We start from the raw sequence: 17,128 nt of genomic DNA, 5'->3' as shown, positions 1-17,128 counted from the left end.
GTTAAGAAATATTATGATTACATCTTGACTTGTAATTTGTAAATTCCTTATTATTATTGTTCCTGCATTGCACTATTTGAAATATTTATTTTAGATGCCTGTAAAAAATTGTATTTTAAATAGCCGTTTTAATTATGGGATATAAAATGATTTTACAGTGCATGTGTGTTAACCCTGATAGAACTTTAGGCATCAATCGTCAATTTGCTAAACTCGTAGACTGACGATAGTGAAAAGGATATAACTTCAACATTTACACCTCAAAAATTCCCCTGAAGCCAAATTTGTTCCCATGCACTATACTCTCTCATAATGATAACTGGAATGAAAGAAGTGAATAGGGTATAAAAACAAATATATTTTCAATAAAACATGGTCAAGGACGTCCAGTATTATAGCCCATCCTACATAATGCCGTGATTGCCTTGTTGACGTCATTTTCACTAGCATCAGGCGTGGTAAGAAGTACTAAATATTTTTTCATTTATCAAGTGCTGAAATTTAGAGATATATTTTGTGACTACATATTACTACCGATTATATTTACTTTACTACTTAACAATAGCTAATTATTTTCAGAATACTATTTGAAAATGAAAATGTTATCTTCATTTTCTAAAAACAGGTGCGATAAATAAGTATAAGTACATCTTCCTTATATTCGTAATGTTCTGTAGAGATAAGAGAGTTTGCCATTCATTAATTTGTTTAATGTCGTGTTAGTATTGAATGGATTGACCATTGTTTGTCTGCATTGCAGTGTTTTTGTTAATTTTACTTTACTTTTAAAATCAGGTAAGAAAAATTTCGCAATTGTGCTTAAGAATACGAAATTCATTTTTATGAACACATTTGACTAGTATTTAGTCATTCATATTGCTGTTTATTTTACTTTGTTTATCTCAAAGTATTAATGTGCAATTTAATTATTCGAATCTTTAGTAGCTGGTATTATAACTTGTTTAACAATTTAAATATTTTACTAGACCTCAACTGCTAGTGTCCCAAACTTTAACTTTCAAATAATACTACTTTATGATCAGACTAACAACTTATATTACAATGCACTTCTATTATTTTTCTCATATCATTAGAAGTTTTAATTGAGCAGTCAATATTTTGTTTTTATTTAAATTAATATATAAGTATAACATAAGGACAAAAAAACTAAAATTTGAAGAATTACAGGCCAATAAAGTAATTAAAAAAAATTATTATGATTTTATAATTAAAGTAGCTTCAATAAAAAAATTGTTTTTAATAATAATAGCTTTAGCATTTTGTTTTCTAAAATTAAAAATTTTATAATTAAAAATAAAAAAATTTAAGATTCAGTTTTTTCTGTTCAATGATAACATATGATGTTATTTATACCAACATTTTTAATGTTTTAAAAAGAGAAATACCATTATTATTATAATTTTTACATCTTATATTTTAACTTATACTTAATTTTTTTAATTGTATATTTTTCAGATTAATGATTTTTTTTATGGTGTTTTGGAAAAAAGCAGTATAAAAATTGATAAGTCATGTTATCCAAACGAGTTTATCATCCTGATTGATGTTGAAATTATATTAAGATATCAATAAAATGTCATTTTTGAGTGGCCTTAAAAAAGTGCTTCATTTAGGAAATAATGAAACCAAAAAGAAAAAAGTATTTAACAATATTCACATGGAGTGTGATGTTGATGACTTTTGGGAAATGATTGGTGAGCTTGGAGATGGAGCTTTTGGAAAAGTTTATAAGGTACTTATACTTAAATTTACATAAAATATTCATTGTTTGCTAAAATTTGAGACATTTTATTAAATACTTTTCTGTAGAGTTTATTTTAATTTTAAAATATTTTTAATTTGTCAAAACTCACCATTTTTAGTGGTACTTTTTCTTAGATTTAATTATAAATTTTCCCATTTCCAAAAGCAAAAAATTTTGATTAATTGCATTTTTAAAAAATAAAAGATTTAATTTATAGCTTATACTTATACATTTGTTTGATATTAAATTGTACGTTATTTTCTTGTATAAGTAATCTATTATACAATATAATACTTTTAATGTTAGCCACTCTATTTCTTTGAAATTAAAATTATTTTTGGCATACTTTAATCTCGTATATTTCTCTATTTATCAGTTATTACTTACTTTTTGGATTCATCCTTTATAACTTATAAAGGGGTCAATTTTATTTTTTTAATAGCAACATATATTTATAACTATTGTAAACCAAATAGTCATTTTCTTTATTAGATCATTTTTTATTTTATAAGCTTTTATAAATATGTATGTTGCTATTTAAAAAAATAAAGTTAATACTTATTAATTTATAAAGGATAAATATGAGTATATGTTAAAATCAGACAATAATAATATCACAATCTTATACTGTTAATATATTTATATCTGAAAATAATCCAGAAAGATCAAAAAGTAATAAAAACACTAATGCAGAATTGAAAGTTTGATTGGATAAATAATTACTTTATTGGATTTTTAGATAAATTTGAATAACATAAAAAATAAATTTGTAAAATTTATTATATGTGAAATTGTACACTAAAAACTTTTGTTTTTTTCTACTTGACTCTTGGTAGAGTTTCTGAAATATTATGATGCATATTACTTAATATTTTATTAAAAACAGAATTAAATCTTTAAATTAGTTATTAATATCCTAAGATATATTTTGGATATTTAATTTAAAAATTAAATATTTTTTAGGCTCAAAATCGTGAATCTGGGCAACTAGCTGCTGCTAAAATGTGCGTACTTGAAGGTGAAGATGACTTGACTGATTTCATGATTGAAATAGATATTTTATCTGAATGCAAGCATCCTAACATTGTTCAATTGCATGAAGCATTTTTTGTTAATTCTAAACTTTGGGTAAAAATGATTTTGTAACTTATTGATCATATTTTAACTAATTTAAAAGCTGAAGATATATAATTTATGCCATATTTGTTTAAAAAATAATTGTTTCTTTACATTTTATAAATTTTTATTTAATTATTTTTTCCAAAAATACATTATTTGTTTTTAAATTAAATGATATTTTCTTATTGATAGTTTTGATAATTAGGCTTTTAATAAAGATATTTATATTTTAAAGCTTTTTATTTATTTATATGATGTGTGGCCTAATAAGCATAGTAAAAAACTTTTGTAGTAAATATAAATAATATATACTAATACAATATGAGAAGAACAATATATAAGAAAAATGATTAAAATACTTAATACTCAGTTATATTAAATTTTATGAGTAAAACTTTCTATTACTAATCAAAATTTTATTCATTTATTTATTAAACACCTCGTGTATGTATTATACTAAAGTATTTATAAAATATGTATATATGTGTCTGTGTGATAATATCAAATACTAATTTTAACAGATGCTAATTGAATACTGTGATGGAGGTGCTTTGGATTCAATCATGGTGGAGCTGGATCGTGCATTAATAGAAGAACAAATAGCTTATGTATGCAAGTACATGTGTGAAGCATTAGCATTTCTTCATAAATGTAAAGTTATTCATCGGGATCTTAAGGCAGGAAATGTTTTACTGACTACAGATGCTGGTGTAAAAATAGGTTTGAATAAATATAATTATAATCACTAGACTCTTGGTAAATTGGCTATGCATTAATCCAATATACCTATGATCAGGCAAATTTTTTGTTGTATAAATAACAATGTTTAGATATTATTTTATTTGTATATTAATTATAATTATATAATTCAATTTTCAGCTGATTTTGGAGTTTCTGCAAAAAATAAACAAACTCTTCAAAAACGGGATACTTTTATTGGTACACCTTATTGGATGGCTCCAGAAGTAGTGTTATGTGAGACTTTTAGGGACAACCCTTATGATTTTAAAGTTGATATCTGGTCTTTGGGGATAACACTTATTGAGTTAGCTCAAATGGAACCACCTAACCATGAGATGTCTCCTATGCGTGTATTGCTCAAAATACAAAAGTCTGATCCACCAAAATTAGAACAACCATCAAAATGGTCAAAAAATTTTAATGATTTTGTAGCTCAAGCTTTAATAAAAGATCCAATTCAAAGACCTACGGCTGAAGATCTTCTTAAAGTAACAAAAATATTTATTCAAAAACTAATTAATTGCTTATCATAATTTAAATATTTTTAGCACCCATTTGTTAATGAAAATTTAGATCCTAAACCAATTAGAGATTTATTACTTGAATACAAAGCTGATGTTGAAGAGGAAGTTGTTGATGAAGAACCAGAGGTAATTAAAAAATAGTTAAATAAATATATTAAATTTGTTTGTTAATAATTTTATATTGACAAAAGTTTCAATTATGGTAAATCTGTTAGTCCAATCCTCAATTAAATGAGTTTCAGTTTCTTATTTAAAAACATGATATTTTTGATCTCACAATTCCATTTTTCATGCTTTTATAAACACAATTAAAAATTTTTAAAAATCACATCTATTTCCATGCTTACTTAGTTTACACAAAGTAGGAAGTTCAGAAAACACAGAAATCAATATCAAAGGGTGATTGGTGGTAAGTTTTTAATTCCCAAGTGTTCATTTCTTTTATCGGTAGTATTAAGTGAACTTAGTTTTTTGTTATATACATATTGAAAACCAACCTTTTTTTTTTAAATAATAATTTTACATTCAAAATTTATCTTATTAAAATTTTAAACTAAATAATTCATCTAGAATCTTTTTTATGTTGTTTGATGTGTTGTACATAACTAATTTGTGCATGTAGACATAGTTATAGTATTAACCATAGCATGAAATTTTATATCAAGAATTATTTTTCTTGTATGAATAATTACCAGTTTTATTTTTGTTGTTGCCTAAGGTACTGAAATCATCTTATATCTTAGGCAGGTACTATTTTTTTGAAGTAGTAACAATTCTTGTTATCATAATTTCATTTTATTTTAAAAAATTAGTATCAAATAAATATATACAAGGTGTTGGTGTTATGTATGTCATAAGTAGTAAGGTAATATTCAGCAAGACCTAAATATGGAGAAATTAAAAACTAAAAATTGTGATTTTTCTGGTTCCTCCACTCAAAGTTTTATTTAAATAAAAAATAAAAATCAATTCATATTGCTACGTATTTTAAACATTTTATTGTTATTTACTTTTTATTTTTTAACATTACAAAAAAAAAATTTTTTTGTTTATTTATATTTTGTAACATTACATTTTTATTTTGCTTTTTTCATAAGTATAGTTAGAAATATTTTTATTTATTGATAAATAATTTATAGGAATCGCCTCAATCTACTCAGTTACCACCTCTGGACTTGGATGTGGCAGAAGATGATGATATATCAATTAAAAGTGAACCTGAAATTAAAGGTAAAGTTATATTATAATTTTTTTTTTTAGCATAAAAAAAAAATTAACAATATTTTTAATGTCCATCTATAAAAGAATTAACTACCATGTTTTGTAAAAATATATTTAAAGATTTTATCCTATATTTTTTTATCATATCAACATATTTTTCTATTATTACAATAATAACATAGTTTTTATTATAAATTTATAGAGAACAAAGCAGAAGTACCTAAGAAACGAGAAATGGATGATGACTCATCTGATAGCAAAAAAATAAAAAAAGATGATGTTTTACCCATAGAGAAATATGAAACAGAAACGGTTTTACTTCCTAAAGACAATTCATCTAAGAAAAATGTAAAATTAGATTTATTTTAATATCATTAGGGATTTTAAAAATAATTATTATTGACTATATAGGTGATAAAGAAACATTCTGAACATAAAGGGCCTGCACCACCACCTCCATTACCACAGCCAAATAAACAAAATAATGAGCCATCTCAAGATGTAAATAATGAATTAAAAATAGAAAACAATTCTGAGAATGACAAAAATACTGAATTACTAGTTGATGAATCTTCTAAATTAAAAAGTATTGAAGTATTGAAAAGGAATGATTCTGTTAATAATAATTTAGGATTGTTAAAACAATCTTCTAACGATGATAAAAATGTAATGTGTATTCAAAATATTGATTTGTCTGAACATGATACAATAAATTCTAGACCAGTCTTAGTTGTTTCTAGCGCAGATAATAGTCTTATTTCAAATTCTGTAATTGAAATCTCTGCTGGAACTAGAAGAAGTTCTTCAACGTCCAATCGTAACCAAAGAAGGCCTTCACCTCCTTCTCTTGATAAAGTTTTACAAATGAATAAAATTACTGAAAAAAATCAAGAAAAATTACCTTTATTTATTGAAAATAAATCAAGTGATCAATTAAAAACTTATAAAAGCGAGACTGATTTACACAGTAACGATAATGGTACATCTTCATTAAATAATTTTAAATTTTACATGCAATTGCATCAAATTTCATATATATTTTTTTTATAACATATTTTAGTTGATCAATGTGACAATTTGAATGGAGGAACTTTAGTAAAAGTGGGGTCCTCAACTGCTATAGATTCTAATGTTACAGTTGTAACAACAACCCATCCTCCAGCTCTTCAAATCCATTCACCGGTGCTTCATACTCAAGTTATAATAGTTGCAGATGACATCACAAAATCACAGGTTTGAATTTTTTGTTTAAAATTATTAAATATACTAATTGTTTTTTGTTCCTTTAAGATTGAGAAAAATGATGAAGTTGTGGTTATAAACTCTTCTCAAGCAAACATAGAAGAATTAGATTCTAGTCATGTTTCTGTTATAACAGTTGGCGAGGAACCTACTGCCAAAGAAACTGATTTGTGGAAAACCAAAACTAATCATGAAATAAATAAGCTTGTTAGAGTTCCAATAAAGGCTTTGCCTGATTCTAATAATGTTAAAATGAATGGTTGCACAAATGTTATGAAATCTGTTGAACCCTCAGAAATTACTATTGTAGTTAAAAGCTCAAAAAATGTATTAAAATTATTATTATTATTTATTTTTTCTATTAAATAATTGTTAATGTATTATTTTACAGTCTAAAAATGCTAAAGATGAAGTATTAATTAGTGAAAAACATCATGTTTCACCAACAAGGTCTAGTACATGTTCACATTCTGATAGTGGATCAGCTTATAGTAGTGGTGGTCATCAAACACCCCCATCTGCTGCTAGTACTCGTACCTTTGATCGATCAGATGCAGAAAGTGTTTCCACAACAATAAGCCATGATAGTCGAAGTAGTAATAAAGAAAATAATCTTCCTTCTCGAGAATTTGAAGATGAAATTAGTCTACGTAAAAAACCAGAATATAGCAGAGTATAGTTATTCATAATATTTTGTTCGATTATTTTTAAAATTATATAATGTTATTTTAGGAAATGAAGAGAACTAGTCGAAATATAAGTAAAGAGGAATTAGAAATAAGGAATATGAAAAAGAAAACTAGAAAAAGAACAAGAAAGTTTGAAGTAGATGGCGTTGTTGTAACAACAACCACTAGTAAAGTTATCTATGGTGATGAAGACTCTAGTCATGGTTACAATGATCAGATTTTTAGAAAACAAGAACTGAGAGAATTAAAAATGCTACAAAAACAAGAACAAAAACAATTCCAAGATCTATCATTTAAAGCAGCCATGGCTAAAGAACAACAAGATAAAAAATTTGAACAAGAAAGAATGACATTAATTAAGCAATATGAAGCTGACCTGGATGCCATAATAAAACAACAACGCCAAGCTGTTGAAAGAGCTGAATCACAACAAGAAGCTGATCTTAGAATGACTTCAAAAAAAATTCGTTTAGAACAAGTTAATAGTTATATTATTAAATATTTAGTATTACTTTTTTGTAAAATATTGATTTTCTTAGGAACGAGAATTAAAAGAATTTAGAGAAGGATTGAAACAAGAACTTCGATTGTTAAAACAAGAAATCGATTTAAAACCAAAAGAAAGACGAAAAAATTTATTTAAAGATAAAAAAGAGAAGTTAGAGACTGAACATGAAGAGAGAGAAAAATTGTTCCTTGAAAAACTGAATGAAAATCATGAAAGTTCCTTAAGCAGATTAAGTGATGCACACCAAGAAAAAATAGCTCTTATGGAACGTCAATATTTACAACAAAAACAACAAGTAAGATGCCTACGGATTATACTTTTTTCTTTGAACTATACAAGTGTATACAGAAGTATCTGACCTAATTGACAACACTTATAAATTTGATTTGATTATCATTTTGTTAAAAAAATTGTTTTAATTCATTATTACTTAGACTACATTAAAAGCATATTGTTTTAAATATATATTCTATATAGAGTGATAAGCTAACTATGTCAGGTTATATCTTTAAAAATACAAGTGTATAAAAAAAAAATTTTTCATCATTAATGATTTTTGATGAGAAGTTTCACAAAAAAATTTTAATTTCTACCACTATTCCTTATGCTTAAAACTTGTATCAACTTCATATTTTCAAATGATAACCCTAATTTTTTTTACACCATTAGATTTAGTTTAATAAAAAGAAAAACGTTTTGTAAAAAAATTTTTTTATTTAATTTAATATTTAGTGCTCTACGGCTATTTCAAGTTTAGGTTTATTAAGAAAAAAATTATAACAGACTTGAACATTACAGATCGTAAATCAATAAGCACTATCATTTTTTAAATAGTTTGTTTATAAATAAACATACCAAGTTTACCTTAATTATTCTGACTACGTCTGTTGACACAGTATACCGGTAGTTCTTATCACTACATAAAATAATAATGTGACCATGTTGGAAAAATGACTAAATTTTTTAATCAAATATCGTAAGTTTTAAAGTAATCTATCTTGTTTAAAATTCATAATTTTTAATTTTTTTTTTTGCTAATGATTTTTTTTTTATGACAAACAAAAATATATAAAAATAATATGGAGTTGCTATTTGAAAATATGAAGTTGATATTTAGAATTTTTTATTGTACTTAATAGTAACAAATAATAAGAATATACACTTTAAATGTAGTCTTTGAAAGCAATAACTATTAAAAATATATATATATATATATCAACAATGATATGGTAATTGTATCAAAAGCTATCAATTGTATTTGAATATCTGTATATCTATATTTGTATATACTGTGTAATTAGTTTATCATATTTCACTCCATTACTCACAAAATAAATACAATATTAGAAAAATAATTTTTTATTCCTTTTAGTTACATATAATTCTTGATTGATATGCGAATAATAACATTTTATAACTAACTTTTATGACTTTATTTTTATTAATAGCAACATATATTTTTAACTAGCTTATAAAATAAAATATGTTCTAATTAAGAAAATGAATGATGGATAACATTTTTGAACCAGTTTTACAGAAATTATTAACAATTTAAAGTAATAACTGGAGGTGAGGAGTAAGTGCTGTTATTTATTTTTATCACTAGTTATTTTTTGGCCATACTCTTCGTCCCGTCTAAGTAAAAAAATGAGAATAATATTCAAAGTACTGGTCCTAAAGTTATTATCGACAAGACATTTTCTTAAGTAGATAATTTTATAAGTTAATTAAATATGTATGTTACCATTTAAAAATATAAAGTTGACATCCCTATACATTATATGGGTATGATAATAAAAATAATTAATAGCATATAAATTAAGAATTATATGATACTAAGAATAAATCAAAAATCATTTTTCTAATTTTATGTTTATTTTGCAAGTAATTGGTTTATGATAAATAATTACCTGTATCTAAGTGGAACAGATATCTAGCTGACTATTCTTATAATTTTTATTTACTAATATTTTTCACTTTTTCTTTATTTAATAAATTATATTCTAATGGATATTTTTATGAGAATATCAATGCTTGAATAATTACCTATTATTGTAGTTTAAATTTTAATAGTATTGTGATATTATCAAATATCTAATTATTGCTAAATTTAAATAAATAATATTTGATTTATTCACAGTATTCAATTCAATTATTATTATTTATTAGTTATAATTTTTTAACATTGTTGTTCAGTATATAATGTTTTTTCTAATATTCAAATAACAACATATTTTGATATAATTAAATGTAGAGAATAAATTAACAAGTTATCATAAAAGTATATTTTAATGAGAATTTTACAGTAGTAAAATGATAACTATAATAAAAGCATGAGACAAAATAAGTATTTTCTATTTTAATCCAATAAATCATAAATATAAAGGTATTATGCTGTTAACATGAGAAATCAATTACAGTATAAAATCGTATTTGTTGTAATTTATCATTAATACGTGAACAAATATTTATGTATTTATTTTGTTTTATAATAGTCATTTTTAGTTCTTTTCTCACAAAAAATTTTGATGAGTCAATAACAACTTTAGGATAAGTACTATTTTATTATATTGACTGAGTACAGATCATACTTATGTGTGTGCACTCTGATTATTTTAATAATAACTCAATGAGAACTTATCCTAAAATTATCATGGTTCCATCAAAATTTTTTGTAAAAAAGAAGCTAAAAAATAACTTAAAAACTAAAAAAATATATTTTTATTTTTTTTATTATTAAAAATATATTATAATTTATATATTAACATAGTCCAAAACAGTATAAATTTAAAAATAAAATAACAAAATATTTTCTGATTCCATAGTTATTAAGAATGTCAAAATCAGTTAGGACAATATAATAAATATATTTTTATATGTAATATAAATAATTAACATTTCATACTAATGCATTTTTAAACTCTTTTTATCTTAAATAATTGATAATCTGTTATAAATTTTAATTTTTGTACCTATTTGTTAGTTGATGAGAGCAAGAGAAGCTGCTCTCTGGGAAATGGAAGAAAGACAAATACATGAAAAACAACAATTAGCAAAAAGGCAGCTAAAAGATGGATTTTTCTTGCAAAGACACCAAGTAAACTTGAATTTCAATATATAAGCTATGTCCATAATATTAATATTTAAAAACAAGTGTTTTAATACCCTAATAAATTTATCATGCATTAATTTATTTTAAATTATATTATAATTAGTACAAAGTACATTTTTTGTTTTAAAAACAATAATCATATAGAATTGAAATGTGTTTTTGATATACAACAACACCATTTTTTTATACTTCTTCAACTTTATTGGAGAACAAGAACACTTATAAAAATTCATAAAAACATTACTAGGTTATTTTAGATTGAATAAACCAATATTAGTAAACACATAAGTTTCTTCTTAATTTTATTGAAGTATTTTATTTTTCTTCAAGATATATTAACATTATATTGTTGCTTCATGAATATTATATAATCATGTTTAAATATAGCATTTTATTTTTGTTTATCCTAGATGTTGATAAGACATGAAAAAGAATTAGAACAAATGAAAAGAATGAATTTACGCAAAGATGAAGAAATGCAAAAGAAATTGGGATTAGAAAAGAGGTCTTTACCTAAACGTATTCGCTCTGAAATGAAAGCTCGTGAAATGATGTTCCGTGAATCAGTTAGGATAAGCATGGCTGCAATTTCGAATTCTGATCCTGAATATGAACGCAATAGACTTAAAAAGTTTCAAGAAAATGAAAAAAAAAGGTATCGCGCAGAAACACTTGCTTTTGAATTGAAACAGCAACGACAATTAGAAGAACTCAGAATTGCAAATGATACCACCATCAGAGAACTTGAACAACTACAAAATGAAAAACGTATATAAATGATATTAATTACAAATAAATGTTTTTTAAGTGTATTTTCAAGCATAACTATTATTAATATTTTTTCTTCAATATTTAAACAATTTAAAGAAACTTTTAGGGGGAAAAACTCAATATATAGTTTACTTATAGAATTACATGGAAAAAATAAATTACTCAAAACATTATACACAAAAATCAATTATTTAATATAATATTTATATTTTATATTATAATTATATAATTATAATATTCTTTTATTTCGGTGTAATTATGTTTCTAAAATAAATAATTATATTTTTAAAGGTAAAATGCTTATGGAGCATGAAACTACAAAGCTTAAAGAGCAAGAAGAACTTTATGCTCGTGAGTTAAGGGAATGGAAAGCTCACCTAAAACCAAGAAAGCAGGTAAGAAAAATAAACTAAGTAAAAGTAGTTTTTGATTTACCTGAATTAGTAGCTATCTATATTTCATTATTTATTTAAGTAATTAAACAATGATTTGCTTTTATAATTATTAATATATTAATGATATAGTAGAAAATCATTAATAATAGATAATTGTTAATTTTTTAATTCTTATTAAAACTAAAATCAAAACTACAAAATACTATAAATATGTCACATCCCACCCAGTATTATGTTGTAGAACTTGTATGTTTTTATCAGAAACTTGAAATGGAGCTGACAAGGAATTCCAAAGGGAACCTATGGACCAATTGTTATTTGTTACCTCCGTCCTCTACTTCTTTATTACTCAGAAGCGAATATATATTTTCATCTCTTGGATTTAGTCCTCGACTATCCAAAAATACATTTCGCTCTCTAAATTCTGGTTTTTTTCCTAAAAGAAGAATCAATAAGAATAATTCTAATAAATCACACCAATCCACATTGTAATGTTTGTGTCATTATTAAAATTTGGGCATTTAATTGTGTTTTGTTTTATTGCAAATTATAAATCCAGTATAATAGTTTTTAGATTTGAATTTTAGCACTAAAAAAAAATATTCATTTTTTTATAATAATAATCAATTAAAATTTTTCTAGAACTTTGATTATCCAGTGAAACTAATAACTTAATGTGTTGACAAATGTAACTTTCTTTACTAATTATGTCTAATTTTTGTCTGGCTCTTCAAATAAGTTCTTCCTGAAATTTTAATTAATATTATTTTATGGATTTAATTTGGTTGCTTTTACTAATTCAACATATAATAAGTCTTAAAATTATGAAATTAAAATAAAATAAATTGAATATAAAATATTTAATATGTTGCTTGTGGTATGTCTTCATTTTAATAATGTATTTATAAAATGGGTGATATTCCTGTAAAATGATTATAATAATATTAATTCAAAATTCTTTAAGTTTATTGGTTATAGTATGAGATGAAAGAATGAGGTTACTACTTTATTATCATAGCATCAAAATTAAAAAAGTAATTTAGCTAAATTCAGTATTTAAAATCAATAATCAAAAAGTAATATGGTTATATTCAAAGGCATTATGATATATACCCCATATATCATAAATCAACATATCAAATTTTTCAAATCTTATAGTATTTGTGTTCTAATTTCAAGAATTGAATGAATTCAATGGTTTTCTCTCAAATAAATTTGCTAAGTCAAGTATTGATTAAGCAATCTACCAGTTAAAAAATATTCCATTATATAAACAAATAATATGCAAAATAAAATCAAACTTTAGTTTGTCATTATTTATAATTTTTTAAATTAATAATTAATAATTTATATAAAACATTTAACTAACCAACATAACTCTGCTTTTGTTGACAATTATTTTACAATATATGCATGTGGCTGTATGACAATAACAATATTTTATCAGTATGATTAATTCTTAATATCTCTTGTAACATATTTCTCATAGTAAAAAATACAGAAAAACTTATGTAGCTCAATTTAAAGGAATAAAATCTTTAGTAACTGTATATTAAAATGTACTTCTTAACCTTAAAACTGTAATTCTTTAGTATACATTTACTATTTTTCTCTTGCTCTCATTTTAGAATTAAGAACTAATTAACTAATTGATATATATATATATCTTTAACTTAACTTTAACTCTATTTACTTTTAATGATGTTTTTTTTCTTATCCTCTCCTTTATTTTTGCTCTCCAAGTGCTTCTACAATATTTTATTAATGTAAGTAACACTATTTCTTTATGATTTTTTGGAATGCATTGTATTTCTGTATTTAATATATTATAATAAATTTAGTATAAAAAAAAACATTGTGATTAGTTATAATATAATTAAGATTATGAATATTATTCATAATTTTATCATAAATTTATTTAATTATTTATGCTTTAATTTCAATTTTGTTTGTTGGTTTTAACATAAATAAAAATTAGGGTTGTTATTTGTACTTGTAAAATGAATTTTTATATTATAGAATAAATAGGTTCAATTATAATTGTTACAAAATAATTGATAATTATCAATTATTTTGTAACAATGGTTATTAAAAATTTGTTTTTTTATTACTATTTATTTATACACTACAGAGTATAAATATATCATATTATACATTTAATTGTATTAAATGAAATACTCATAGTTTCAAAAAAAATGTATAGCATCTATTTAATAACTTTCATTTTTGAAAAAAGATTTTGTCGCTCTCCAATGCAATCACTGGCTATAATCAAGTTCAATCTAATGATGCACTATATATTGTTGAACAATTTTAAATTTACCTATATATTCTGTATGAAACCACTATATTACATAACTTTTTTTTTACTTCATAATTAAAATCAAAATTTCTTGCTATAGTTAATTTTACTCAGATTTTTTAAATCTTTATAGGTATTAAAAAAAGGAAATAGTGCTAGGAATATTAAATCATAAAAGAATTTAAATAATTATACTGCTAATTATAATTTTAGAAATTAGAAGAACAATTTGCAATACAATTGGAGGAGCAAGAAGCAATATTTGGTCCTACTAACAATATGTTATCTATTGATACAAGTCCTCCAGTTCATCACCATTTGTATCATCATAGGAGCTCAACACGGAGCAGTTTATCCTCAATGTCAGCAGATTAATTTTAGCTGTGATATGTATTCCACTATACATATATTTATATATGTGTCTGTATTTTTTAAGTGTTTTGTTAAAAGTGCCAATATTTGCTCTCATCTTGTTTCTGTAATTTGCATTATTTGTTATACTATTATTCATAAAATTGTAATTCTTATAATTCAAGATTCAATTTTTACATTTTGTAAGCATTATATGTAAATTAATTAATAATTTAGTTTAAGATCTTAAATTTATATAATATATATATATATATATATATAAACATGTGCATTAAAATTATGAGATGATTTGTTTTTTTATTTAAACATTTTTTTTATTATTTTTAAATTATTTTTTTGTATTATTTAAAATCTTGATAATTAATGTTGCATTTTTAAAATTTTATTTTATGATAAAAGGAGATGAATTCATATAATGTAGAATATTCTATAAATGTTAACATAAATCAATGAACTAATTAATAAAAATATATTGAATACATATTTATTGTAATACAAAGATATAAAATCATACATCTTTTTTTTACTTAAGCATTAAAGTACAATAAACTTATTTAAACAAGTTTTTTAGCTTCAAAGAAACTTTTTAAATGTCTCATTTGCCAAAAGCCCATGACCAATAATATGAACAGTTGTGTAAGTGACCACCAAAACACACGTTGATGTGTACTCTCACTAGTTTGACGAAATCTTTCTTCACGGAACTAAAATAAAAATATCACTTGTTAACTTTTATCAGCAAATAAACCAAACCTTAACATAAAATTATACAGCTGTCATTTTGATTTTAATGTAATAATAAAAATTAATAGTTATGTCAAAGTTTAAATTTAAGTATCTTTTTATATATATCATTAAAAATGAGCATTGGTCATACTTTCAAAAGTATAATTTTGTTCTTAAATTCAACATTATACTAGATGAACTTTGATGCAGGATACAAGAAATAATAATAAGAAAAAATTATAGCGAATTATAAAACAATATTAATAAAATAGAAAATATCTTGTTTCATTGAATTTGTATGCAAAATATTTTATTGAAATCAAATAGTAAGTAGTAGGCCTATCTATGTTATTACTATAAAAGTATATAGTAATAATAAGTATAACAAACGATTTTTCAATGGGAAAAATAATTAAAATATTTTTGAAAAAATACATTTCAAAATACTTACTCTTTGGTAACTTTGTTCTTTTGTAATCTGTTCGACTTGTTCTACTAATTGTCTAATTCTCAATTGTAGGTCTGACAGTTTTTCTTTTTGTGCTACCTGAGCATAATCAATTGCTTGATCACCAACCTGGATATCTAAATGAACTCTCTAAATCAATTTTAAATAAATTATTAAATATAAACTTTACATTATACACTATAAATAACGTACCAGTTGTGTACCACTAACCCAAGCTGTAGTATTTGAATATAAACATATTATATGTTCACCTGGTGTATGAGAAGTAAATGAAATTTTACCTTCATAACTATATACCTAAAACACAAAAAATTATTTTGTAAAATTATGCTATATATCAGATCTAAATTTTAATTGAATTCTTTTTTTTATACTTTAAATGATATTTTAGAGGTTAAAATATTGTATCACACACAAACATAAAAAAAAAATATAGAAAACCATATTGTTAACATGATTGATATAATTTCCTAAAAACTTCCATATAAACTCAGCGCTATTTTACTTACACGAGATAAAATAATTTTCATATCTGGATCTTTAACTTCAACATTCATACCAATGCCAGGTGAAGGAGGCGTAAAACCTCCAGTTCGTACATCAAATAGTTCAACTTTATAGTGAGCTAAAATATTAAAAATTTACATTACTTATCTATGTACTTAGATGCTATTATAGATAGTTTATATTTAATAAAATAATGTATTGAATAATAGCAGGAAAATTAAAATCAATTATTTAACTAACAAACAACTGTTGTTTCATCTGGAATTTCTTCAATGAAGCATTTTCGTTCAGTTTCACCAATATGGAAGTATAAGCACTTCACGGATGCCACATATAATGTAATACAAAAGAATAAAATATTTTTCATCTTCTTTACAAATTGGTAAAAACAAATTTAATTATAATTTAGTTTTTATTTTTAATATTCGTGTTCTTTACAAAAATTTACATTAATTACACCTGCAGAAACATTACAATAAGATGTTAATACTAATAGGTTTGAATGATCAATAATTATGCATATTGATGTGCAGTTGATAAATAATTATAAAATGAGAAATCGTAAATATTATTTTACTAATCAAAATGCCATCAACTAAAAATTGAAAACTGTGGCAGCCATATTCCTCTTATCATGTGAAAATGCCGATTAAATCAAATGGTTA

At 23.3% G+C, this 17,128-nt stretch overlaps 2 protein-coding genes across 8 annotated transcripts; one reads left to right on the top strand and one right to left on the bottom strand.

Moving 5' to 3' along the window:
* The first annotated feature begins 20 nt into the window (after positions 1 to 20).
* Positions 21 to 14,910, top strand: LOC126907668 (serine/threonine-protein kinase 10). Of its 7 annotated transcripts, none has more exons than XM_050689114.1 (19): positions 21 to 458; positions 580 to 625; positions 1,477 to 1,753; positions 2,729 to 2,893; positions 3,406 to 3,604; positions 3,764 to 4,113; positions 4,174 to 4,275; positions 5,289 to 5,379; positions 5,573 to 5,718; positions 5,782 to 6,349; positions 6,431 to 6,603; positions 6,661 to 6,939; positions 7,004 to 7,285; positions 7,345 to 7,779; positions 7,841 to 8,104; positions 10,793 to 10,906; positions 11,332 to 11,689; positions 11,984 to 12,087; positions 12,349 to 12,697. In XM_050689114.1, exons 3-19 carry the CDS (start codon positions 1,595 to 1,597, stop codon positions 12,577 to 12,579), a joined length of 4,020 nt encoding a protein of 1,339 aa, XP_050545071.1. In that variant the 5' UTR covers positions 21 to 458; positions 580 to 625; positions 1,477 to 1,594; the 3' UTR covers positions 12,580 to 12,697. The 7 variants fall into 7 exon arrangements, with proteins under 7 accessions (XP_050545071.1, XP_050545066.1, XP_050545069.1 ...); XM_050689109.1 differs by having other exon boundaries at positions 580 to 795; XM_050689110.1 differs by lacking the exon at positions 21 to 458 and adding an exon at positions 987 to 1,197 and having other exon boundaries at positions 465 to 795.
* A 313-nt stretch (positions 14,911 to 15,223) lies between these two features.
* LOC126907677 (transmembrane emp24 domain-containing protein eca) lies at positions 15,224 to 17,101 on the bottom strand. Its single transcript, XM_050689137.1, has 5 exons — positions 16,704 to 17,101; positions 16,466 to 16,581; positions 16,149 to 16,253; positions 15,939 to 16,085; positions 15,224 to 15,465 (listed from the first exon to the last, which is right to left on the bottom strand). Exons 1-5 carry the CDS (start codon positions 16,828 to 16,830, stop codon positions 15,316 to 15,318), a joined length of 645 nt encoding a protein of 214 aa, XP_050545094.1. The 5' UTR covers positions 16,831 to 17,101; the 3' UTR covers positions 15,224 to 15,315.
* Between the last annotated feature and the right edge of the window lie 27 nt (positions 17,102 to 17,128).

This window comes from Daktulosphaira vitifoliae, unplaced genomic scaffold (assembly GCF_025091365.1).
Source record: "Daktulosphaira vitifoliae isolate Bord-2020 unplaced genomic scaffold, ASM2509136v1 Scaffold_5, whole genome shotgun sequence".
Classification (NCBI taxonomy): Eukaryota; Metazoa; Arthropoda; class Insecta; order Hemiptera; family Phylloxeridae; genus Daktulosphaira; species Daktulosphaira vitifoliae.
The sequence above is the reverse complement of the archived record's forward strand: the minus strand, read 5'-3'. Positions and strand labels throughout refer to the sequence as shown.

Excerpts from the sequence above, each read along its gene's own strand:
- LOC126907668 (XM_050689112.1), top strand. The coding sequence starts at position 1,595 with ATGTCATTTTTGAGTGGCCTTAAAAAAGTGCTTCATTTAGGAAATAAT. Across the intron at positions 6,604-6,660 it reads ATGACATCACAAAATCACAG|ATTGAGAAAAATGATGAAGT; the intron begins GTTTGAATTTTT and ends TGTTCCTTTAAG. Across the intron at positions 7,780-7,840 it reads AAAAAATTCGTTTAGAACAA|GAACGAGAATTAAAAGAATT; the intron begins GTTAATAGTTAT and ends TGATTTTCTTAG.
- LOC126907677 (XM_050689137.1), bottom strand. The coding sequence starts at position 16,830 with ATGAAAAATATTTTATTCTTTTGTATTACATTATATGTGGCATCCGTG. Across the intron at positions 16,254-16,465 it reads TGAAAATTATTTTATCTCGT|GTATATAGTTATGAAGGTAA; the intron begins GTAAGTAAAATA and ends TTTGTGTTTTAG. Across the intron at positions 16,086-16,148 it reads GGGTTAGTGGTACACAACTG|AGAGTTCATTTAGATATCCA; the intron begins GTACGTTATTTA and ends AAATTGATTTAG.